Source organism: Dufourea novaeangliae, unplaced genomic scaffold (assembly GCF_001272555.1).
Source record: "Dufourea novaeangliae isolate 0120121106 unplaced genomic scaffold, ASM127255v1 scaffold166, whole genome shotgun sequence".
NCBI lineage: Eukaryota > Metazoa > Arthropoda > Insecta > Hymenoptera > Halictidae > Dufourea > Dufourea novaeangliae.
The window spans coordinates 146,482-172,954 of NW_015374042.1; the positions used below are offsets into that span (position 1 = coordinate 146,482).

At 34.3% G+C, this 26,473-nt stretch overlaps 1 protein-coding gene across 1 annotated transcript in view; it reads left to right on the forward strand.

The window, feature by feature from the left end:
- Positions 1-7,354: 7,354 nt before the first annotated feature.
- Positions 7,355-26,473, forward strand: part of LOC107189540 (protein timeless homolog) — a 32,761-nt gene continuing 13,642 nt past the window's right edge. Inside the window, exons 1-13 of the mRNA XM_015578099.1 lie at positions 7,355-7,448; positions 7,564-7,717; positions 7,853-8,033; positions 8,124-8,255; positions 8,320-8,415; positions 8,584-8,747; positions 11,245-11,362; positions 14,232-14,491; positions 14,875-15,007; positions 15,077-15,231; positions 18,636-18,769; positions 18,837-18,987; positions 19,097-19,177. Of these exons, the coding sequence (XP_015433585.1) occupies positions 7,355-7,448; positions 7,564-7,717; positions 7,853-8,033; positions 8,124-8,255; positions 8,320-8,415; positions 8,584-8,747; positions 11,245-11,362; positions 14,232-14,491; positions 14,875-15,007; positions 15,077-15,231; positions 18,636-18,769; positions 18,837-18,987; positions 19,097-19,177 (1,853 nt within the window). The remainder of the gene's footprint in view (positions 7,449-7,563; positions 7,718-7,852; positions 8,034-8,123; positions 8,256-8,319; positions 8,416-8,583; positions 8,748-11,244; positions 11,363-14,231; positions 14,492-14,874; positions 15,008-15,076; positions 15,232-18,635; positions 18,770-18,836; positions 18,988-19,096; positions 19,178-26,473) is intronic.

The window sequence follows — 26,473 nt, forward strand, 5'->3', positions numbered from 1 at the left end:
GGCCCCGACCCCGACCCCGCCTCGCTCTCCTCCTCACTCGACGAGCGGGATCGCGCGCCTCGCGGTCCCGCTCGTCGTCCTCCTTCCGCGAGATGACGGTCCCGCAGAAGGACGACACCGCCCTCCACGACCTCTCGCTCCCCACCATGGCCGCAACCACGGCCGGGAGCGAGAGGTCTCCCCCTATCGCTGCACGGAGGGCCGCCTTTCCCTGGCAAAGGCCGGGCACTCCTCCAGCACGTGCTGCGCGGAGTCAACCTCCTCCGCGCAGCACTGATGGCACTCTGCCGTCGCCTCGGCTCCTACTTTACGCAGGTACTCACCGAAGCATCCGTGCCCGGTGAACACCTGCGTGAGCCGGTAGGTCAACCTGCCGTGCCGACGGTCCAGCCATCCATCAAGGACGGGCAGGACCGCGCCCACGGCTCGCTGCCGGGCGGCGCCGTTGTCAAGCAGCTGGCGCCGCCACTTTTCACTTCAACTCTTCGACCGCGTCGTCCGGTAAGTCGGCCCCGTTCCGGCGGAGGCTCTGCAGACACCAATATACCTCGGCGTCAGCCTCCGCCTGGAAATCGAAGGGCACGACCCCTGCCAGGACGACCGCCGCCTCATGGGAGATGGTGCGGTAGCCCCTCACGACCCTGATGGCCATTCGGCGCTGAATGCGCCGCAACCGCTTCCGGCCCCGCCGGCTGGCCATCAGGGCGTCGGCCCATACCACCCCCCGCACCACCCCCATGTAGAGGCGGCGTACCTTCTCTTCTGGCCCCCCGAGATTGGGCATCAGACGACCCAACAGGGTCGCCACGCCCTCAATCCGGGGGAAGGTGTATATCCCTTATTTCAACTGCGAATTTCGCTCAGGGGCTTTAAGAATACATTTTCGAGATCTTTTACTAACGATTTATGGAATAAAATTTTTTTCCATTTTTTGGTCCCGTTACATGAGTATCCCCCTTTAAATGTTTCATGAAAGAATTATAATACAAACATGAAATATGAACGAAACGATAACAGTTTTATTTCTAGTGTGACATAGTACAGGAACGTTCTATGTTTCATTATAATAAAATCATTTCTTGTTTCCTTAGAGGTTGCAATTCTATTACAACCTTTTACAACCTTTTCTACTATTAATGTATTTTTCGTTTACAGTTATTATACTATTAAATTTAATACGAATCCTTTTTTTTTGTATGTGCATATATCCGTCTAATATTTTCTACATTATTTTGCTCAAAATCATGCAAATTATATGATTTCGTATTTTATTTTTCTCAATTCATTACATTTATTACTCGAAATGAGTACTGAATGGATTAATACCAAAAATCCGACCGCTGTACGGCAACCAATTAAAAATAGTTGGATTTCTACTAACTTGTACGACGTTACAATGTATGTGTATAATTAACGATTTCGTGTAAGAGTTCCACCTAATAAACTCTCTGATTCCTTTACCCATGGAAATCATGAAGAGTTTGCGTCGCTGTAGTTCATGGGACTGAATACAATCTCTTTATTTCAGCTTGACTAATTTTCCCGCTTCCAACTCACTCACTCGTTTCTTAGACAGTTATGTTTACGCGCGGTGGAACTTACGAAACTTAACTAAATTAACTAGTTAACGAATAGATTATGCACACGACATTTAACTGGTAACTTCTCGTACCAGACGGACTTACAGTTTTCCATGGGCAACTACAAAGTAGCCTGGAGATCGTCTCTGCAGCTCAGATACATGGTTATGCACAATTATTTCGGTTTAATGGAATAAGCTTACAATTAGATGAAGAATGATTATTTTCGGATGAATTTACAACTGATTCCTTTTACACCAGAAAGGACAATGATTACCTCGCAATTTCTACTAATGTTTCCAACTTCCGTGATGTACTCATGCTTATTGTAATTTTAGTTACAATTTGTACTATATGCACTTACATACATACAACATTATATTACATTATAGTCTACTATGAGGACTTTTATACAAGGTTGATTTTGAAGACATATACCTATGTATTTCCATTAAACGACGTCTATGAGGACTTCTTTATAATGGTAAATATCGGGACAGAAATATATTTTGATTATTTAATATTTGAGAAAATTCTTAATGTAATCTATACTAAAAATTTTACATAAAATTAATAGAGACGTTAATTACCTATATCGTCTAGAATTTTTCAGGCGGTATACACATACAGGGTGTCCCCTAATCCGAAATCAATGTAGAAGCAACTTTGTATTTTTATATATTTTAAAATTAAAATATTCTTCACTTTTCCATGGGGACCTCTATTGTTATATTGCATGTATAATTCTGTGTTAAAATGAAATAATCCTGAAGTAGGTGGTTGCTCATAATAAAAATGACTCGGAGTTGCCGGTAGGTCATATTAAAAATTGCTCGGAGTGCAAAGGGTTAAAATCTCATGTGTTTTTTTTTAATAATATGTCCCTTACAATATATTATCGTCCTTAAGTTAAAGGTAAATTTGTGAAGCTACTACTGTTTGTGGTGTCAGCACTCTTTTCTGCTTACCAACAAGGTACAAATTAATTTTCCTTTAAATCAAAATAAGAACAAATTGCTACTAGGTTATTAGGTTTCTTTATTGATTTACGATTGTGTAGTAATTTTTCGTTAGGAATACAAAATTTATTAATAGGTCTCTGACTTACATGATTTTAATAATAGGATAACTATGTTATTTAAGATTACAATTTTGTAGTATTGCAAGCGAATGCTCTTAGAAAGTCAACATAATATTTGTAGTATTTTGTATGAGGGAACAATATTCTTGCAAGTATACGACTTGATACTAAAAAAAGATAGAACTTTCTTCTTCAGGAGTACGAAACTTTGTCTATAAGCCAACGAATTTGTAGTCCTAACAGATTTCTCAGAACTACCCTTCGTTCTACAAGATAAAGTTCAAAGTTAGTGGTACTTTAACTTTGTGATGAAGTCTATGGAATAGTCTCAAAAAATAAAATCATGTGAATCAACAGGATCCATTGTTTCCATTGAAAGATTTAGCTTCGGTTAGTTTTAATTAAATTCTTCTTGTGTTCAAAATTAAGAACACAAGGATTTTCATTCTATTATTTCATACGCCGTCAGTAATATGCACGTATCCCAATATAAGATTGTGCGATAGTACATAAAGTTTTAATAAAGATGCTATAATAGTGTTTTTAATTTTAATAACAAGAAGTGGTTAATTATAACAGATATTATATATATATATATATATATATATATAAATAAAAATTAAAAATTATTATTAAATATATAATAAATGTGTAAATGCATAATAATTTCTAATTTTTTTAAATTATATTTTCTTATTTATATATTCTAACATTTACTCATTAATTTTTTTATTGCAATATATACATAAACTATCAAATCCTCTGTTTAAAGTTTTTATGTAACTATCTTGTGTGGTTGAGGTATTATCCGAAACGGTGCAGCATGTTGGATGTATGCAGTAGCAGAACCATGGACGCAATAAAAAGGACCAATTGTCGACAGCTGTGTTTGAATCACTGCTTGTTCATTGCACTCAAACAGGGGGTGCCAGCACGAAGGAAAGAGACAAAAAGAGAAAGTAACGAAGTAGACAGGCAAGTGGTGATGAGATCCAGTAATATGGCCGATAACCTATTGACACGGATAGGCCCAATGATATTGATTAGTCACCGCGCATGTTTGTCGCTGTAGCACTCAAATACAACCTTTCTCTCCACTGTGCTCTCTGAATGACAAGGGTTATCACCACCCTCGCTTTGTAGTTTAAATTTTTCTAATAGTACATCCCTCCTTGCTCCAATGCAGCCCATGTCCAAACTTCGCTTAGCAGTTTTCTCTTCGTCACATTTTTACCACGGTGACATCGGTCAGCCATCCCAGGCTCTTTTTCGTATAGTCTAGCAACGAAATTGGATTTATGGCTTTATTCTCCCCCTTTTGTGGACAATATCTACAGCAGATTGCTCGACGTGGAGCGCAACTCTCGGCATTATAGAAAAATAATGGACACCTTGCTTCCCTTTCATGACAACCATGGATTTTCTTTGCGTGAAAAAAAGATAGTCTACAGAAACGGATCTCGTTTATGCGGTTAATATACTTCAATGTTACTCATGAAATTTTTCAGAAAAATTGTACGAAGTGATATTTCCCTTTTTTGGCGATTGTGTTACTATAGTAGACATCTTCAAATTCGAAACTAGATTGGAAAAACTAATAAGCACGCATGTTCGTTAGGTGTGTTTAGAGTGGTTTAAGCGACACAGGATTTTATCTTTATTTTTTATTTCAAAGTTACACTATATAGAGGGAACCATACTATTGTAAAAATAGTTGCTCTATAGATGGAATTATTTCGATAAATAAAATTAATGTTTCTTTACTTTCAAATGGAATTTTTTTGTATGTTAACACGGTCTATTGGAAAATAGGAAACGAGATATACTACCACTTATGAATATGAAGTTGATCTTCATATCTCTTTCATGTCTTGACCTAAAAATAAGTATTAATATTAAATTGTATCTTCTTCGGAATCAAGCAATACTTAACTGTGGCGTATGTTTTCATTAGCAAAGGTACCAGAGTTATTCAACTGTGTTGTTTCATGTTGTCACACTATATATTTATACACATATACATATGTATATCGAAATTGTTAGTTACATAGATTTATGGACTTGACAGTTCCCGTATTACACAGGTTTTAGCCGTTCACCACCCTATTGTCATATTTCTTGGGGCGTAGACTGATCCACACCCCTAAGGAAGATGTCTCGCGTCATCCAATCAAACCGAGACAAAAAATTCATGAAGTAGAACGCACCAACACGGCGGGAGAAACAAAACAAGTTTAGATTCAACAATCTAGAGAACCCTCTGATCGAGCACAAATCAAATATTCAATCGACAGTGTGATTCGCTTGATTTTGCGACTTTAAATTATTCGTAAATTCTGCTTTCGGAAAAGGTTGTTTCAAAAGAGTGTTGCACATTTTAGACGTGAACGCATATTATAAAAATAATTAATTTCGCAATTGTTTAGTCGTTTAATATGAAATTTAAAGACATAGCATACTACTTTCTTCACTTAAGTATTCCTTTATATGTATATTGAATATGTGGTACCGGAAAAAGTTCATATGGTTTTGTAATACATGTGGTTATGTATAATACGATCAGTAGTAGCGCATATCAGGTGAATAGAGAAACTATGTAAAATTGTGGTAAACGGAAGGAACATTACTAATTATGTTCAGTGGTAGATGAAAAGTGATTAACTACAGAGGAAATGATTAAACTGGAATAAATTCGTCGTCCAATCAAACTCATCCAGAGATAGTTGGATCGTTTGAATGTTGATTACAAATCGATTTTACTTTTTATTGAACCAGAGGACAGGCAATGAGGATTGTCTGCTGTACAATCTCATAAAAATTTCCAAGTAATTAAGTACGAAGAAAAAAGGAATATCCCAATTTGAATTTTAAGCACAATTAATCACACTTGTACATTTAGTATTACAATTAGTGGAATTTAAGAACAACTCTTTTAAACACGTTATGATTAAAATAAAATGAAATTCGAAGAAAATATTTTTAAATACCCGATCTACGAAGGGAAAATAATACAGAAATTACTAGAATAATTGTTATTAGAAAAATAAACATTATAAAAACGTCTCACTACGAGAAACGGTGTATCTTAGGACGTCAATAGCGAAAAATATATAATTATAAAACAAATTCCTACATTTCAATATGCTGCTATACATGTAAATACCTACTGAATTTTATTGAACGTTTATTAAAGCGAGTGAAGTGTTTTATCATGTTAATGAAGTGTTATAAGCATGTTTGGAATGATTATAATGAACAAATATGTAGGAACCAAAACTAGTTTCGCAATAGTAAAAAGGTTAATTTTGTTGTAATTCCAGTCTACTCAAATGCAGAAAATAAAAAATGCATACTACAGTTTTGAAAAGTTTGAAGAGACATTCACAAGTGCATAGGACGTGTTCCAAAGTCAAAATTATTTCTCAGTTAAATTATTATTACAGACTTGAAACGTTAGATAAACCGTTCACAAAAATTCTTATGAGAATAAGAAGAATTATATAGTTTTAGTGGTTTTCTTTTAATTCTCGTTATTTTATTAAAACACTATCACGCTTTTATTTATAATTTCCTATACATAAAACAGTATGAATAACAGAAAAGGATACTTGAAGAATTAGTTTAACCGGTACATTTGAGTAATAAATTTTTATTTCACTATACGTTTTAAATACTTTGTCTATAATAAATTGATATAATTACTTTTTCAGACAAAGTAAAAGAGAATGTCTTAATTTATACAAAATGGGTATTCGGGAGTTTTAATTGATCCAAATACATTTATTTTTCAATGGAACCTTTGCATTGTAAGGATCATGTATAACAAGAAGTAATTTAAGAATCTTAACTATTCTAAACGGGTTTAAGTAAATTTAAAAATTGCATGTAATCAGTTTGTTAATGAAATAAAAAGATATGCATCTGACAGAGTTTCAATAATTGCAATGTAGCTAGTGTTTTATCGATTGTTCATGATTCGTACAAGTCGAAAGCACTCTGTCGGGAAATTTCGTAAAAGGGGGGCAAACTATTATTTCCCGCGTTCTCTTCATCACCTGTTGCGTTTGACGTTTCTGTGCGTGCATAGTTTTATTGATGTTCGTTTTAAGCGTTGTGCATTTTCAGTGGTAGTGTCAAATTTTCAATAAGATCTTCATTTAGCTTGTCCTTGTTTACGTAAGTTCTAATATTCATGTTATTATAAATGTATTCTCTGTAACTGGTTTAAATAATCATAACCTCAAATTTTGCGCACGCCGGTTATTCTGACGCCGAACGTTTGCACGTGACAATTTTATTCGAGTTCTTGTTTAAGTTAAAGTTATTGTAACAATAACATCTTTTAGAAAGTTTGTTTATTTATGAATTTCGAATAAATTATGCAAGAAATGATGGTGAATCTATTCATAATATTAGAGTAACAATGAAATATTAGAATTACAAATATAACGAGAAATACGCGGAAAGAATTATACAGATCTAAAGCATTTTTGTTTCGAATATTTATTTATGAAATGTATATGTCTTGAATTTCATTTTGTCAATCAACTATTGCATAATACAATATAATGTTATTTTAATAACATTATGATATTGGTTTTTACAGGCAATTCATAGAAATTTTTCATAGTAATGATAACTACAACCTTATAAGGGAAGTAAGATTAGAAATTACAGTCCAAGGAAAGTGATTATGTCAGATTATCTTTCTACTGAACTTGTAGCAACTTGTGCTGCACTTGGTTATTATGATGGGACCAAGTATCATTTAGATAAACATTGTTTAGGTGAGGCAATAAATTATGCTATACAAATTAAAATGATTCTTCATTAACAGCAGTGCCATTCATGTCAAGTGATTTACTTAATCATCCAATATTAAAATTATTGCTTTAATCTTAGATGTTATAAAAGATTTAATTAAGTATTTAAGAAGAGATGATGATAATCATGTTGTGCGCCAATTTCTTGGTCAAACAAAGATACTTCAAACTGATCTGATTAAAATTTTTATTGAACATTCTGATAAAATTGAACTTTGGGATGTACTATTAAGGCAAGTAATAAGATATATGTATAACTTATGCACAAGAAAAACACAAATTAAATTTGCTTTTTATGTATAAATATATTTGAAAAGAATTTAATTCATTCTTATGTTTTTTATAACATTAACTTCTTGCTTAATCAGGTTGATTATAAATCTGACCAGTCCTGTTTTGTTATTTTACAATGAACAAATACCTACTGAAAAAATGCAACGTAGTGTATATCAAAAACTTATTTATTATACACAAACATATAAGGCAGCATTAACTGATGATCAGATATGGGCAACTCTAAACAATCGTTTAAGTAACATTCTCGAAATAGTAAGTTTGTTGAACATACAAGTTATGTACAAATGTATGTAGAACTAACATCTGTCATGAATTTACATATTTCTCTCTTTACTTCTCTAGAATAGTTTAGAAAGAGGAGACGACAATGAAACAATGATTGAAAGAATTCTTATATTTATTAGAAATGTGTTACAAATTCTTCCTGAGGAAAATGAAAATCGTCTTGATAATGATGTTACTGTTCATGATGAGGTATGACATTGAATGTAATATCTTGTAGTTTATGCTTAAACTTTACCTTTACATCTTGATTCAGGTTTTGTTTGCCCTTAACGCTTCGGGGCTTGTTGATTTGTTACTGTTTATCACTAATAACAGTAGTGAACAACAGTTTCACTTACAAGTTTTAGAGGTACGTGCCAAATGATTTTTCTCTTTTTATAATAATTTATTTCTAGGTGTGCCTCTAATATATTTTGTGTACATTAAAAACACTTATATTTAATGTTTAATTATCTAATATTTCTAGTACATTATATCGATATTGTTAGTGTTTATACATTATCTTAAATACTGTTAGATTGTGTCGTTAATGTTGCGTGACCAAAATGCAAGTCAATTAGCAACGTCCGGTTTACAACGTAGTACCACTGAAAAAGAAAGAGACGAAGCGGAGCTCTTAGCCGCTCGACAGAAAGAGAAGCTAGTGAAAATGGACAGAATAAGAAAATATGCTGTAGCTAGGTGAGCTTTATCCCCTTTAAGTATTTTATCTACGTTTGTATTGGTTGCAATTTAAATATCTTAAAAATATTTCACATAAATTGGGAATAAATATGTTAGGTGCAAGAGTTTCAAACTTTTACTGGCACCGAAGCTATCTATTAATGACAATAAATGAAGCAAGTTTATTTTTAAATACACATCATATTTAGATTTGAACGATATAATTTGCAGTACAATGTTAAAGTAGTTTATGTTACATTTTCGAATTGTACAGTATTGCGTGAAATAGCGCACACAAAATTAAGACTGACTTCATGTATACACACTGATTCAAGCAAGGTAGAAAATTTGCGAATCCGTGAAGAATTGTATTTATATTTAGAAAAGAAACAATGACATTTGCCATGCATTCAAAAAGAAATTAATGAATAGAAATAACTTAGGTTATTATAATCTTTTCAATAATCTGCTTTTTACCATTGTTGGAAGTGACATACTCATGTGTTTGTAGCTCCTGTAGTGAACTAGAGTCACCCGTATACGTCAGTTGATTCAATTATACATCGAATACGTATACATATGTCCGCAGCTTTGGACATATTGTACGTCACGAATTTATTTATTCTCGATGGGGAAACATGTTATTTTCATTTTAACGTATCAATGTAAATACAGATGTATTACTGCAAACAGAGAATAGTTATACAGGTCGGGGGTCAGTTTTACAGAAGTAGTATGGTGTGTGGGCGATGGCAGTAGTATAAGACGCGTAATGAATACAACCTGGTTTTTAAGTAAGTCCACGCACTAGTTGAATAGAGGCTTTTATCCACTTGTTCCAAAGAACGTGTGTTTCATTCTTGTATCATGCATTATTCGAATCCTTTTGTCACGCGCTGCTACTTCCAGTAAAAAGCTTTTTGCGATTTGAAAGGTTCAAAAGCACTAAAATGATCGACCTTTTTGCGCTCACCTCACAAAATCAGTCGATAAACAACTCGAACGGAAAACGACAGCGGAACGTGAACCAATCCGGGGTTTAAGAGAGATGTTTTAAAGATGAAAGAATAAAAATTATAGTAATATATATATTTTAAATTTAATATATTAAATCGAATTCTTTCTTGAACAGTTGAATTTTTCGCACATTACCTACAAAATTTATCGCATTATACTTATTGTATCATTTTTCTTCTGTAGAATCTACTTATATTCATTTATGTATTAAACGTTTCAATTTCACAAAAAACAGTAAGTCGTAAATTAAATAATAATGAAACGTTTAATACTTTCTTATGCAATTCTTCGAAGAGAGATGAAAACATACATATTAATAACTAAAACATCATAAATTTTGATTTGAAGTATACACATTACGGAAAAAATTAGGTACGTCATACTTGTTTGGTAATGGTTTATCGTGAATGTTATATTTCTCATTCTATAGTGTGTAATACTTGATAAATGATCGGTATGAGATTTTTTTACAATCTTCGAATTTTTTAGTTCTGTTTATTATCGAAATGACATACTTCATTACATAATATGTCAGTTGTTTAAAAGGAATGTGAAAAAGCCGTTGAAAACACGCTTCACACGCAGAAAAATCTAGGGGAAGAAAATGCGCTCTCGTCGTTTAGCAAACTATCTGCTAGTGACAGCCTTCTTCTATTCCATTGATTGGATTTTCAGAAGTCATGGTTGAAATTGGATTTGAATGATCAGTTCTTTTTCAATTACTAGCAAGTACATTCTCTATGCATACTGATTCATATATATGCTAGAATTGTAAATTTGATCTTTTCTCGAAATTTCATTTCGGAAGTGAAGTTCATTTACCAAGATCTTCGTGCGGAACGAACTTTCTGAGGGAGAAGAATTGGATAGAAAAATACTTCTACAAATGTATTTTGTATTCCAATTTCCAAGTAAATTGAATTGTTCAAACCAATTGTTCACCCATGTAAATTCAATTGTCCAAACCAATTGTTCACCCATGCAAATTCAATTTCTCATTACTTTTCTATGATATATTACATTTTGAACATAAATAATTGCTCATTGAAATTTTTAACCATAATGTGGGATATGATGTCGAGAATACTAGACTTCATTATAATAAGTACTCCGACATTTGATATATGCGAGGTGATTCCAATTGATATGAAAACCGAATGACAGTTTGCAAATTTCTGTATCAGATGGGCACTGTTATGAAACTCATGTTTGCCGTGAAGCGAAGATAACGGGTGTAGTAAAGTGGATTTAATCCTTTGTATATTGCATTACTCCCTTTAATTACTTGAAAGCAGCATATATCTTGTGTGTCAGATGGAAGGAAAGTAAATTTACCTTTGCAACTTGAAACATTGAAGAACTCTTTTAATTAATTATAACCACTTTTTATTAAAGAGATCTCTTACAATGGAAAAATATCCCACGCTTGTTAATTGATAAAATTGTAATTAGTGAGTAATACATGGAATACCTGTAAATTATTTAATACCGTCTTTAGACATTCCCATTTCGTCGGTACTTACGTCGTCCAGAATATGAAAGCCATTGGTGAAAATCAGCTGTTATGTCACAAACCTTACCAGAAGATCGAGGCATTGAACTTCGGCAAACAGAAGGTAATTAATATAAAATCGTATAATTTTCAAGTCACTATGTTTCTTTGCCTATTCCGTATAAATGAAGGAAACGAGGTATCAGTCCGGGAAACGATCCATTCAATTAATTTTTGGTTTCCAGCGGTGGTACCCGTTAATGAGTAAGTGGAAATGAGGCTGGGTGAATTTGAATGAAAATACGGCTGTTAATTAGGGCTATTCTCGCGTAATTAGAACTGGCTCCTTGCTTAATGGTGCTGAAGCATTTAAAACTGGGTCACCGCTCCTTTCGCGGACATCTCTCCTCCTTTTCTTTTGCCTCTTATGTTCTGCTCGAACGAGGAGACATCCTTGTCTCCCTTATACTGTTATTACCGTCTTCTTCTCCGACGAGACATCCGTATTTGAGGACAGAGAAACTTTTCCTAGCCAGCCTTCTACATAACTCGTTTCATTACGAACTACCATAAATCTACTGGGTCACATGCCTGTCGGCTATTCGAATTGAAGTGATTACCGACTACCCGTCATATCTTTTATGAAATTCCATCCGCCTCGCCCCGTTGACCCTTTTGTTTCCTCCCGTGCCTTTTTACGAAATTGCTGTATAAAAAATAAAGTAGGTCACCTTGGTAGCGGCGTTGTAATATGCACGATATTTATCCTACTCCGTTACAAGGAGTCTTCCCAAATATTTGACTTAATGGCACAGACATAGGCGCTCTTTTGGAATTTTGTTGAAACTATAAACTTATCGTAAAAGATATAAGTTATTTTGAACAGTACTTTATAAAGTAAATCGTATGTAATGTAACGGGAGGCGTTCCTGAAGGATTTTTCACTCAATTCATAATCTGGGTCTTCCCTAATGATGTCTTCTTAGGATCTTTGAATATATTTCTACAATTTGCTATTGTAAAATGTATATTCTTACATTTTGCCTTTTTTCTAATACATTTATTATAAGATTATTAAAAATTCATATACTTCTTGTATCCACTGTATATTTCGAGATTTACACTGACTGTATAGTATACTTACTCACTACTACTACGCCAGTTAAATGGGTCACTTTTAACGCGTATCTCATTATACAGTAAAGGTTCCATGAAAGTTAGAAACTCGGGACCGTTTTAAAACTTTCACGGTGTACCGCGAATCGTTCCAACACCTCACAGATCAATGCATTCCTTTCCCAAGGATCGCGTGTTGGCAACAAAAGCGTGGGGCGGGGGGGGGGGTGGTCAATTATGCACTTGACAGTTTTCATGACTCCCACCCCCAGTGGTGGGAATGAAGGAGAAACTCTCACGAGGAACTTCCTATCCAACTCTTATGGACATGAAGCCTTTACTGTACCCAGCTTTAAACTAGCTTTTAGATATTAACACGTTCACTGTTCACGGTCATGTGTACCATTGTCGGCATTTACATGCTGAATTCGATATTCACGTCAACTGATATTTACGTCATTAAGAGACAATTTCCAGTAAAATAATTTGTTTTATAAGCTACGTGTACTGTGTTATCATGTTTGTAGCATTTTTCGAAGCATGTATCGATTTTGGGTACATAATACAAAAAATTGTGTTAGACACTTTCGACTTCGCATATAGACTAATCTCCCGCCCTATTATTCCACTTGTTCTAACAAGGAAGGTTTTCCAACTCGGAGACGCCGATTTCAATGAAACTTCGTACGTTTGTTAAGCAAGCAAACATATGGGACACGTATTTTTTTTATCGGCTAACGTTCACTTTAAGGGGGTGAAACCACCCCTCAAAGTTTCGACCCAGAAATATTATCTCGAAAACCAGAGGAGATACATGAAAACTTCTAATGGTTGAGTTTTATGGTTTTTCATGTACAATAATATGGTGCTAAAAAATTGTCCAAAATATAATTTGTTTATAACGAGAAAATTTATTTTAAAACTTATTTAAATTTACACTATGACAAAAAATGACGAGCATTTCATTCCAAATCCATTGGTATATATATTTATGAAATTGCCTCCTACAGTTTCGCAAATTTTTATTATGTATCCCGTGCGCACGCCCGTTGACAAGGAAGGTTTCCCGACCCGCAGATTCTGAATATATGTATGTATATGTATATATATATATATATATATATATATATATATATATTTCTTTGTTTTACAGTTCGACAGGTCTTTTAATATCATTCACTTTTGTCGTTAAAAGTTTTTTCCTATCCTATTGAAAAAACGAAAAATTCGGCAAACTTTAAGGGGTGATTTCACCCCCCTAGAGTGAATGTCAGCCAAAAAAAATCGTTCCTTGCATAACTCCTATTGCCCTATACAATTCCACAAAGTTTCATTAAAATCAGAATCTGCGGGTGGGGAAACCTTCCTTGTCAGCGGGCGTGTGCACGGGATATATAATAATAAAAATTTGCGAAACTGTAGGAGGCAATTTCATAAATATATATACGAATGGTTTGAAATGAAATGTTCGTCATTTTTTGTCATTATGTAAATTTGAATAAATTGTAAAATAAAGTTATACAAAATTTTTTTGTTATAAACAAATTGTATTTTGGACAACTTTTTAGCACCATATTATTGTACATGAAAAACCATAAAACTTGTCCATTAGAAGTTTTCATGTATCTCCTCTGGTTTTCGAGATAGTATTTCTGGGTCGAAACTTTGAGGGGTGGTTTCACCCCCTTAAAGTGAACGTTAGCCGATAAAAAAAATACGTGTCCCTTATGTTTGCTTGCTTAAGAAACGTACGAAGTTTCATTGAAATCGGCGTCTCCGGGTTGGGAAATCTTCCTTGTAAGTCACTTTCTGTAGTGTAAAATGTATTTCATCTATCCAATGCGTTTATAATGATAATAAATTTTATTGTACTATAGAACGTATTGACGAAGCCAAAAAACAGACGTCCTATGTCTGATCCGAGAAGCGAACGTACTTCCATTCTCAGTGTGAGACTGTTCTTGAAAGAATTTTGCGTGGAATTCTTGAACGCTGCTTATAACCCGGTAATGCGATATGCAAGAACATGTATAGTAGGGAACCAGAGCGATTATTCGGAAACAACATGCTATCTTTGGGCTTTGCGTTTCTTCATGGAGTTCAATCGCCATTACAAGTTTGCAGTGAAATATGTGAGGTACGTACGTCGAAGCAACGTTTCTGTTCTCGGATAAAAACACACACGTCGTTACTGAATAAATCCTGACAAAAAAAAGCAAAGTGGGATAGTTTTTGAACCCACTTTATGTATTGTCGCTTTCCTGAAATGCTTCTTTGAGATTATTTCTTTTAGGTATCTTTCAGTATACAATTTACATACATACTTTACTATGAAAGAACACGTCAGTGAGAAATACATTGATGATTGCATAGTAACATTTTTTTATTGATGGATGTGTAGTAACATTTTATTGTGGAATCACAGTTTTAATATCAGTCATAGTTTATTACATGTCAATTACGAATTAATACTGACTTAAAAATATTCTATCTTTATTGTGATGAAATGCTTCTTCACAGTGAAACAATATCAACGGAAATATTCCATTTGGTACAAAGGCAAATGGAACAATTCTACGAGATGATAGTTGTCGATAAGAAAAAAATACCAATTTGGTCTCGTAGATTACATTTGGCATTAAAGGCGTATCAGGTGAGAAACGCGGTCACTGGTATTCCCTTTGGTGCGACCTGAAAAAGGAAATAATTTTTTTTGCTGTAGGAACTTCTACACACCTTAATGGCAATGGATCAAAGCTCAGATTGTGGTATTAGAGAATCCAGCAAAGTCATCAAGAGTAACGTATTTTATGTTCCGGAATATCGGGAAACGATTCTTTCTCAGCTTCTGTGCTTCGACGAGCTTAAAATGTCACGGTTTGTATCATAGTACCTATGAAAGAAAATGTAACTTTTACTGTCAAAGTGCATTTAATATGTATAGAAATTATTATATCGTACGATTAAGAACAATTTCACCTCCATAGTATCATGCTGGGTAGTTGACTCGGTAACAGTAAAAATTATATTTCATTAAATGAGGTTAATATTGATTATACTAACAAGCGCATTAAAATGTCACTGATATAAGCATAATATGTTAGATGTCATGCGTCTAGCTATACAAAATTGAGTACCTACTATGTCGCAATATTAAAATTAAAATATCTTCTAAAGTAATTGTTTTTTGCCATAAGTGGCTTAGTAATTTTTTACAGGGATTGACTTACAGGCATTGATTGTTGCAATAAAAGATATATAATTCCATTTAAAAAAACACAAGTTATCCTTTATGTGTTCTTTACGCTTCCACGTGCGTTAAGAACCACTTACATCACATTATGTGCTCCTCGAAACAATTTAGTTTCCGTTTAAAGTATTTTTTAGTATCATCGACAGTTTCCGAAATATTCGAGTGGATCGATTTAAATAGGACACCCTGTATTCATACGTGTGTACATCTTACGTAAAAAAACAAAGTTTGATGATACAAGGTTTTTTAATCAGTGTTGGAATAGGGAAGTTCTAATTAATAGAAATCAGTATTCTGATTAAACAGCGAAGTTTTCCGTCAACTTTGCCGACACCACTTCGGGCGTGAATAAGCACCACCATTAATCAAAGATATGTCTAACAGTAATTAAAATTGCATGACACTCATAATACCACTCACTTTAATGAGTTAAAACAATAGATTCCCTTCATTCTAAAATATTGATTCTTTTCGTTTACATTCCTTTAAAGTTGTGAATTTTTATTTGAGTAGAATATGTTTTTCTGAAAATAATATTTTTTTCAATATATTCCGGTTTTCTCTGTATTACAAGTAATTCAATATGGTAAATGTGTTAAAACTTTTTCTATAATAGAAGAAGATAATCAAAGAGAAATATTTGAAGTGTTGTAGTTTGTCATTTTCGACTTGTGTATCTACACTTATTTTATTCAACCCTACATTTACTTATAATGTATTTAGTAGTCCGTAGTCATCTTGAGAGATTTTGATATTCCTTTGTTTATTGGCCAGCAACCCGTCAGTTTACTATTTTCAGTATTTAAAACTTCAAAAACATGACGTTATTCCAATAATTTCAAGTTTTGCTCATTATAAACTAAATGGAAAATCCATTGAATAAGCCCGTATTTAATGCCATGTTCACCTGGCATACTTTATTAATTCATTAATTGAAACTTTTTCCAAATACAATGAAAAATAAATATTTGTACTACATTCGAAGTTTCTGTATGGTTACATATTGTTCAACTATAAAGTGTCAGAAGCTGTTGTACGAGTCCCTCGGTAGTATTCTATCTTGTCTATACGATATGTGTCGTTTATTATACGCGTTGGAAACTTGCAGGAAAAAAAGAGTTGTTATCTGGTCAGAAGCGGTTCTAGCACCCGAAATTCTTCTGGTTTCTTTCTCCCAAGTTCTTTTATTTGGAATTACGGAATAATGCAGAAGTTACGGTATTCTAGAAAAATAAGCAATAAGATTTCAGCATAATTTTCGTAAATAAATTGAATGTACCAACAAGTAATCCACTATTCCTTTTTAATAAACTGATCACACATTTAAAGTTTAAATCATCTTTGTACCCCTTTCTTCTTTCAAAATGACAGTTAATATTGGAGAATGAGGGCAAATATCATTGAAATAGCATAGACTTTTGATTTCCTCGAAAATACGTATTGTATTTGACCAAATATACTGGATTGGGACACTTAGTATTAATAAACAGAGAAAGTATTTATTTTACAGCCTGCCAAATCTTCTCTAAAAAGTCCCAACGATCATTTCTATTCAACGGGGAAATATGAATATATCTCTTTACGGGAAGTTCCGCTTTCTCTTTCAATTGGCAACATAACCATCGGCGTTCTAAGTGGAATATCTAAATATTATTTTGTGTTCCGAGTATCTGTTTATTGTGTAGACAGAAGTGGAAAATGAAAAACTGTTTACTAAAAGTTTTATGTACTGAAGACAGATTGATTCGCTTTCGAATCAATCGGGTCGAACAAGGGCACGCGAAGCTACTCCCGCTCCTCACTTTCTTGCTTCTTTAATGCTATTTTTCCTTCTGCTCTCTTGTCTGTTTCTTCTTTTGCGTTTCCTGGTGGAATAAACAACTTTTATCGGTCTTCTGGCTGGCGAAATGGGAAAAGGCGACGGGCGTTCAACTTTCCCGTGAGTTTGACGGGTTTTGCAAGGATTTCCACTACGGAAATGTAAGACCGATGCGCCTTACCGCGATATCGTCGCTACTGTGACATCTTGGTGACGGTGATGCAAACAAGGCTTGACGGGTGCACTAAACTTCGTTGGTAATGTTGCCGCTTTGAAACTCTACGCACGGCAGAACTGTATTAATTCGGTGACAAGTATTGTTTCATTTGAATTGACGTTTAAGAATTCCACGGAACTTTCATTCGGTGTATACCCAATGTGATCGACGGAACAATAGGTCTTCTGACATATCCTTTTCCAACAAGGGAGTTTTGAAAATGGAATACTTTCTTACTGCGATTTTGTATTTTTTCATTACATTTAGGAATAAAGAACAACTTGTAATTATTTTGTACATAGATAAATTAAACACAGTAGAGTATAACATAAATTATTATTTTAAATGGAAGATAATAGATTTCATAATACATTAAAAAATGATGTATACAAAATTAAAAATGAAAAAAGAGATTGTAATGGTATGTGACACCACACTATATATGTATGTATGTAGGTCATGTTACACAGGAGACATTTGCTTATTTATTGTTTCTTTTGTAGTGATACATTGCAGTATTAAGTTTCTAATTTTCACATTTTTATATAACAATATAAAATAATGCACGATAGTACTTTCATATAGAATTGGTATATTAAGTTGATATACAATTATAAACTAATGGTACGAATATAATTGCACAATATAATTTAATTTATAATTCGGCGAGTTTAATTTTTTTTCGTACAGTTATTGCACAACTATCTTTTTTCTGTACGTATGTTCTTGATATCTTAGTTGTCAACTTTTTATTAAACCATTGTTTAACTTTATATTTTTTTGCTTGTCTATCCGAGGTATTTTTATATACCATGATATAATATTGGTTGGAGAAAACGTGGAGGTACTTTGTTTCTTATCTTACGCGCTCTCAATAGAAACGGCAGTATAGAAGGAATTGGAAACTTTTTATGTTCTTTTTATATTTTCTGATCTTTCTGAATACATAACTTTTCGCGGTAAAATATGTAAAAAGTCTTGTATCTTTGTAGGCAATACCTGGTTGATCTGATTACGACAGTACACATCTTTTTGAAGATCTTGGGGAATTATTGTGGAAAAAATAATCGTAATATAGTAGTTCAAAACGTCAAACACCAACGGCATAAGAGTGCAGGAAAGAAAAGTAAGAATCAGTTTTTCACTTTTAGTTAGACGCAAGCATAATTTTCGTTAATATCGAATGTGAACAGAAACTGTGCGGAATGAGCAACCTGCATTTCGAAGCATGGAGGAACGTTGGGATGAGATTGGCCCTCAGTTGTCCAGCGTGATGCAGGAAGGGACAATACCGGAAGTTGTGCCGTTTGACGCAACATTGGACGTTCCAATAGACGATCAAAAGTTAGTTGAAACTGTTACACCAAGTTCTATCAAAATTGGCAATATCAAACTTGTGGTACACGAATCTTATTGGTTGTCTGTACTATGTTCGTTGTCTTTTAATTTTCAGAATTGAAGCCATGAAGAAGGTTCAGAAGCTACTGCGGACGAAATTCCTGGAACAAGCTATTGGTCTTATTCGCGCGGCAAGGTAAGGATTTTGTTTTTTTTTTCGGAAAGTCAATTCAACAAAATTGACTCGTAATCCCAAATTCTCCTGCGACAATGCTGGCGTTTATAAAGCAGAGCAGTATTTGCTTTAAAACTCGATTCTCCGAGTACTAGCAATAGACCATGTCATCTATCACTGTAGAAAATATTCTACCAACAGAACACAATTTAACATTAAATCCACCATTTAGGACAATTTAAAGGATCCAAAGCAATTCAAGGAATAGTAAACTATCGAAAACATCAAATTATACAATCAATTGTGAATTCATTTAACCGTGTTACTTATTCTTACTATCGTTAATAATCCAAACAAGTGGTTGATATGACCATAAATAATTAAGGGAAAATAATTTTTTTAGTCGTTCAACGTATGTAAGCGTTCGGTTGCTTCTTGCAAGTGTGCATTTATTCTATGAATTCTTATAGAGAGTGCATACGTTTCTATGATTTATCTTTATTTGTTTTTCTTTTTTTTTATGTATCTTTTGTTACCTTTAGTTACAAATTAATAATTTCTCTTAATATCCTTTAAATATAGTGTTTTAACTACATTAATTTTCGATATAATCTCTTAGCAAATTTTTCTAAACTTAATCTAGATTTTTCTACAAATTTTTACACAGGAATTTGTTGTTCACAGGTAAATTACAACAGTTTACGTTTTTTATGTGGCTTTAATAGTGTTTGAGATATTCGACAAAATTGGTTTTTTACCTCCATTTTGACAGCTGTTACTTGGCCGCATGTGTAATATTTTTCGATGTTCGTTGTCAAATTTCAACTAAATTGACGACTGACAGTTCTGAACGGTTTCGTGTTGCGAGTTTGTTACATATAAATCAATATGATGAAAAACAATTTTTCCAAGCTTGTTTGAAGGCTCGAATGCTCTGGGCTAAAACTGTCATTTACGTGGGGATATAAATACAACTGTCGGAACTAGCAACAGTATATGTATAGGTTTATGAGATATCATGCGCGAAAGAATTTTTTGATCTTTTGTTTGCTATGTGGCTGCTTAATCATTGTTTCGTGTCCCGTAAAAACTATGGCCAGTTTCGCTAATATATTCAGTGAATTGTGTCCGTGTTCTACATTCATTTACTGAGCACTATCTCTTTTACGGTCGAGTATCTTACGCTTCGATGGTAAAAGGCGAGCAGTTGTGAGTAAACGTACCGCTGAATAGATGGTTTGTGAAGGCTTTGTTTCATCCAAACAATAACACATGGATATGGAAATAGAAAACGAACTGGCTGTCGATATATTGTTACACGCTGCATTGTACCAGAAAACAGTGCTTCAAGTAATTGGGAGTAAAAAATGGGATGAATCAGTGAACATTGTTAGTGATGTGACATGGTTTCTTTCCTATAAAAGTGTGTTCCATAATTCAAAGTGGTGTGGCGAAAAAAGTATAAAAGTGTAATTATAATTATGTATATTTTTATACCCAAATCGTCAGTAATGAGTATAGAAAACTTATTTCATCGTCGAGAGATCATTTTGAAGAGTGAATAGTACTAGAATGGTTGCCCTATTCTGGATTGTTGCATCACTTTAGTTAAAGAAATTCAATATTAAAAATCATTTAGAAATAAAAATGTTTAATGTACTTTGATCTTTCATACGTAAGGCAGTATTTTTTGCACGATGCGACTGGTCACGAAATATTATTTTATATTCATTGTTTAATGCTCCTTTTATAATAGAAATATAAAATAGACAATATATTTTTATACAAAAGGGTTTGACAGTCGACGGGTTTTGTGGGTATCATTCCTACAGCTCACTGAATTTATGTAATCGATAAACGCAGCATAAGCAAGTAATCACGTACTAAGTTCAAATAAAATATTAACGATAACGTTTCTGCTAGCGAGGGGTTGAATGTTCAGAATTGAAATCTGTCGTTAGTGGTAATCGTTCATTTGGCAGTATACTGTTTGCATCACGTTATTGAAAGCCATCTGTTTTATCTGAACGTTTGGCAGTCGTTTCGGCGTTTGTTTTCTTTGGAGCCACCAACCAATTAATTGACCAACATCCAAGTGTTTGCGTTTTCACCGTTATTGACATTACATTAAAACTGAAAGGCACGCGTCGTTCTTGAAACATGCCAATATAACTCGTCTGAGCGGATCCTAGACGTCAATGTACTCTCTATCTCTTTGAAGTGTTCTACCGTTAAATGTACCCACGAGTCTTGTCTGTCCGCCAAGTTGTTTCTCCATTCTGCCTCATCGATCCTACTAACCGGTACCCTTAATCGTCACTTCATTGGTTTCGCAGTGGGGAAGGGGTATTCTTTGCAGATAAACTCGTCGATGTGAAAACAAGTTCTTTGTACATGCTATCAAAGGATTTCGTTTGCACAGTACTTGAAGTGATTATATGCAGTTATACACATACAGGGTGTTCAAAAAAGGGGTCTAAGACTTCAGAGGCTTATAGATCCACCGAGTGAAGTAGAAAATGTCTCATCAACATAGGTATGTAGCAAAATAAATCGTTTTGACCTACACTCAACTTTTATATTATACTCACTTCGCAACATATTCAATGTAAACAAAAGAATTGGTTTAGAAGTAGGTACATTATTGTAGTTCAAGGTTGTATGACAACAGGCAATACGTGATGTTGAAGGAATATCCGAAAATCTATGTCGATCTATGATCCACAGATATGTTTTATATTGAACTGGAAGAAAAACATATCGAACATCCGTAACAAATGTCAAAATTAACTCCTTTTATTTTTCATCGAAAGGATTGATTTTAGGACCCATGTTGATTAGACGTGTTTTACTCCATTCAGTGAGTACTATAAGCACCTAAAGTCTTAGATCCTTTTTTTTCGAACAACCCTATTTATAGAATTCAGTGTTAAAACTGATTCTTATAAACAACTAAACTGAAATTTTCACGGAAATATTTGGGTATCAAATTGTCTTCAAAAATGCGAAACCAATGTCCTTTTTTATTAGTGGTAACGTTCAGAAAATGTCGTTCTGTTTTTCATAAGTTAATAAATTAGAAAAATATAATTAAAAAATATATTTACCGGGTTGTTCAATTTTTTCTAAACACAATTATAGTATTCACAGTTTAAATATATCTCATCCCCGCCTGCCGGAATAAAATATAGAAATTCGTAATCGCCTTTATTCTTATACTCGGTATTAGTGCCAGAACTGCTATACCTACCTGTATTAATGTCAGAAGTAAGTATCTTAATCCGTTAAATAAATGGTTGGGTAAACTAATGAACATCTGTTAGTGTTGGCATTTTGCTCAAAGGTACTACAATAAAATTGCGAAAATAAAAAACCGTTTCATCCCGCCGGACAAAATATTCCGCCGTCCATTTCATGGGGGTAAGCTTTGCCGTGGCTGCTACACAATGGGAAGCATCTGCTTCGTACCGAGCTTGTGCGTATAACTGGATAAAAGGAAGCAGCAGACTGTTGACTGTGTCGCGTATATAGACATAGGCTCAAAGTAGGAGATATTAATAACACATTTATGGTAATCCGGTAGTATTACCGTAAACAATGTAATACTCAGAATTTCCTTTTCCTCGAATTTCCTCTTATGCGTATATAATGTGCACCGTACCCTTGCGAACCGGGGGGGGTGGGGGTAAGCTTCTGGTGATCGCGTTTGCTACGCAAATACTTCTATCGCTTGGATACCAATTCAAACCCTCTAATTTTCGACTTACACCGTCGGCACCCGAGCCACGAGCAAAGCGTGCTGACTTCGATACACGCTTGGATAACTCAAAGTCATGGCATAATTAAGAAGAAGATACCTGAATTATGCTACATTTTTAGATAAATGGGAAGTGTAGCACGTGATTAAGAATTTTTTATTCTTGTTTGAAAGATTTCCGTTTCTATCGAATTCAAAAACAGGATCTACTTACTTAATTATAAGTAAATAAAAATTGCTAATCAAAGTTTCATCCGTTGGTTGGTATTTATTCGGTTCCTGTCTTTACGGAAAGTAAAGCAAGGTACAGTAATTATTTTTACGATTTCCTATTAACATCTCCCAGTTTAATCTAAAAGTTGAATTATTTAGCCATTAAATAGCTACATAACTTAGTAACACACACATATTGTACAAAGGTTTGTTAAAGTTTGTCAGCTGGGAGGGAGTCTTTTTTTTTTTGTAACAGTTGGTACTCATCAGATTTACTTCAGAGGCTATGGCTCGTCACATGGACTTTTAATGCGCACCGTAATTAATTTTCGATATTCTAGTTCGACATGACACGATGACATCAATTCACATCAAATAACATTAGCTACCTCGACTAAAAGATGAACTCAGGTCCAGATGTTCTTCGAGTGTCAAGGGTGAAAATCGACGCGTCGAAATTATTCGTTCCGTGTCTGGCAAAAGAGCCAGTTCGTGCGTCGAGATTGGAGGGACGGTTGAAGCGCGTCTGAGAGATTCCATTGTTGCGGGACTTCAAATCGAGGGATAATGGGGATTGTATGGTGCTGGATTTCTATTCAGACAGCCACCAGTAGCCGCCCCGAACGAGCCACTTCTTCTGCCCCGGGGACAGCAGGTATCCCTCCCATTACCCTTCTGCCCCCTTCGTCCACATCTTCGCCCTACTGCCATCCGCTTATTGGATTCTTCCTTCAAATTGGGGATTTTGCACTTTCGAAAGTAGCCAGTCTTTTCTGACCTGCGACCTGGCAAACTTCATATGCGGATTCAGTATTTATTTCCCGTGTGATGGGGTCGAATTGCGTTTTATTATCATACTTTTTTGTATTTGCTGTGTTTATAAATGTTACAAGTTTGTAGGAATTGCTCTGGTACCGTTAGTTGGGGTAACTTTGTCCCAAAGTCAGAGAATCGTCATTTTCGAGTTTGCAGTTCTGCAAATTGGTAAATTAATTTGATTTTTAAGTGAAAAGGTATTTCATGTAAACAGATATTTTATAGAGAAATATCTGTTTACATGAAAGCATTTTCTGATTTTAGGACAAAGGTACCTCGGACTGACTCAAAATTAACCGAACTTACGGTATTGATACAAAGTAGTACACGGTTTGTCCCAAAAGTTTTCGAATTAAAGTTAAAACAGCAATTTGTAGCATGACACTCGCCCTTTTTATTAACAATTATTGAAAGTAGTTTCGTTTTAGAGTGATATAGTGTTCATGATAATTATACAAACACTGGAAATAGCTCTGCTAATTCTTGTTCGAAATAGCGGAGAGAGTAGTCGTCGAAACCATGTGATTGTCAAAATGATTTTAGATTATCATTTCTTTGTTTTCATTTCAAATCTTGGTAACACGATTACGTCGATGTAACTGGATTAGACAAATACAATGGACAATCAAACTGTGAAATATCTTTTGAGAGCAAAATGTTGTGTAAACTAACATGACTCGTGAAGCCAAAAGTTTTAACAGTCGTCCTTTCCACCATCTCAAAAAAGAATTATGAGAGGCATTTCCAGAGTTCTATAATTATTGTGAACAATATATCTCTTTAAAAAACAACTATTTCTAATATTTGCTGATAAAGAAAATCATTATTTTACGGAAAGCTACTGTTTTCATTTCAGTTTGGAAACTTTTGGAACAGACCGTGTATATCGTTTTTAAGGGATATTTTATAGGTATAATATCAATTTTCGTAAGCTTCACGGATATGACTGAGTATTGTGTTGTTGTTTAACTGTGGGATATACCCAGGTGACGTCGAAACCGGAGATGTACTAAATAAAAACAGCCTTTGTTCGTGAAGAATGTTAAAGGTTACATACTCGAAGGTGATGGCCCTGTAGAAAATTCCAAACGCTGATACTTTTTAATTTCTTTAGCAACATTCATTCGATCAAATATATTCTTGCTATCATATTGATAGCATGTGTTACAAAGACACCCGATACGTTTAATTCTGAATACAATGTTCAATTATCAGACTTCCAAATTATCTATTATTATATTCCATTTATTTCCACAGGCGTGATATGTTTTGTGTCTGTTTTCGATGATGATGCATTTCACTACATTTAGACGCTTTATTTTCACAACCGCACGTAATCGAGAAAATAACAGTTGAATATAAATCGAAGTTCATCTAGCAACCGAAGACTCTCTATATGGACGTAACGTCGCCTCCGTGTTCAATCACGTTTCTCCGTCCTGGCGTTCTCTTTGAAGCTTTCCACCTTTCAGAATATTTCTACGTGCAGCAGTTTTTTAATGAAAATTCAAGGCAGACGAGGACTTCCTGAAAAGCTAGCCCGCCATCTAGCACAGTATTAGGAATCCTCCACCATTAACTACACGCTTTTTCATGAGTGCTCCGCCAAGGTGAAGGCGTGATTTTACCTTTGTCCTCTGGTCACGTACACCGACTTTCGCCTTTCCTTAATGCTTTTGGATTCTCGCAGGGAATAGAAGTTTCGTGAAACGGGTCGGTTCTTCCCGGATCTTATGAAATTGCAAAAGGTTTTGCGATAGGATAACGTATAGCTCATACCAACTAATCAATATTTCTGTAACATTTTCACCGAATATAATAATTTATAGTGTCCTAGAAATTGTATTCAAAATTTTCTTTCGAATAATACAATCTGAAAACTTGACAGCTTCCGACACGATTTAATACGTTGAAATATTTAGAGTGATGGTAGATCAGCTTAGATGGGACAAAAAGTGTCCTATGACAATATGTTCGATTATGTTTTGTATAAAGTTTTAGAACATTTAAATCTATTTACGGTATAATAATAGTTGTAGGATTTTGTACTTTTGCAGCTGTTTTAAGAGCAGCAGTAGCATGAAAAGTTTTTAATACATTTCGTTTATCTTTTATACTCTACCTGTTAGAAAGTTATTAAAAAAGTTTACAAATTGCAGATGTTTGTAGAAAAGTTGAGTTTACGGTCTTGGATACAATATAACTCACAAAATGAGCCGTAATCCACTGTCCCGAATGACCCAGCCGTTATTACTGTAAAATTGAGGTCAATTGGACATGATGTCATTAGACATTTTTTGAGTTCGCTTATCATGATTGACAGTGGAATGGAGAATGTGGGGTAAAGTGTGTTCGAATGAAGCTTCAGTTTTTTTTTTTTTTTTTTTTTTTAAGCATTTGAAGCCTCTTACGAGGCTTATATCTGCTTTACAAAAGAACATGAGTACATGAATAATACAATAGAATAAGTTGTACAGTCATAACAGTAGTTTAGTATTACATAAATTTAATCTTACATTCCAGGTTTTGGT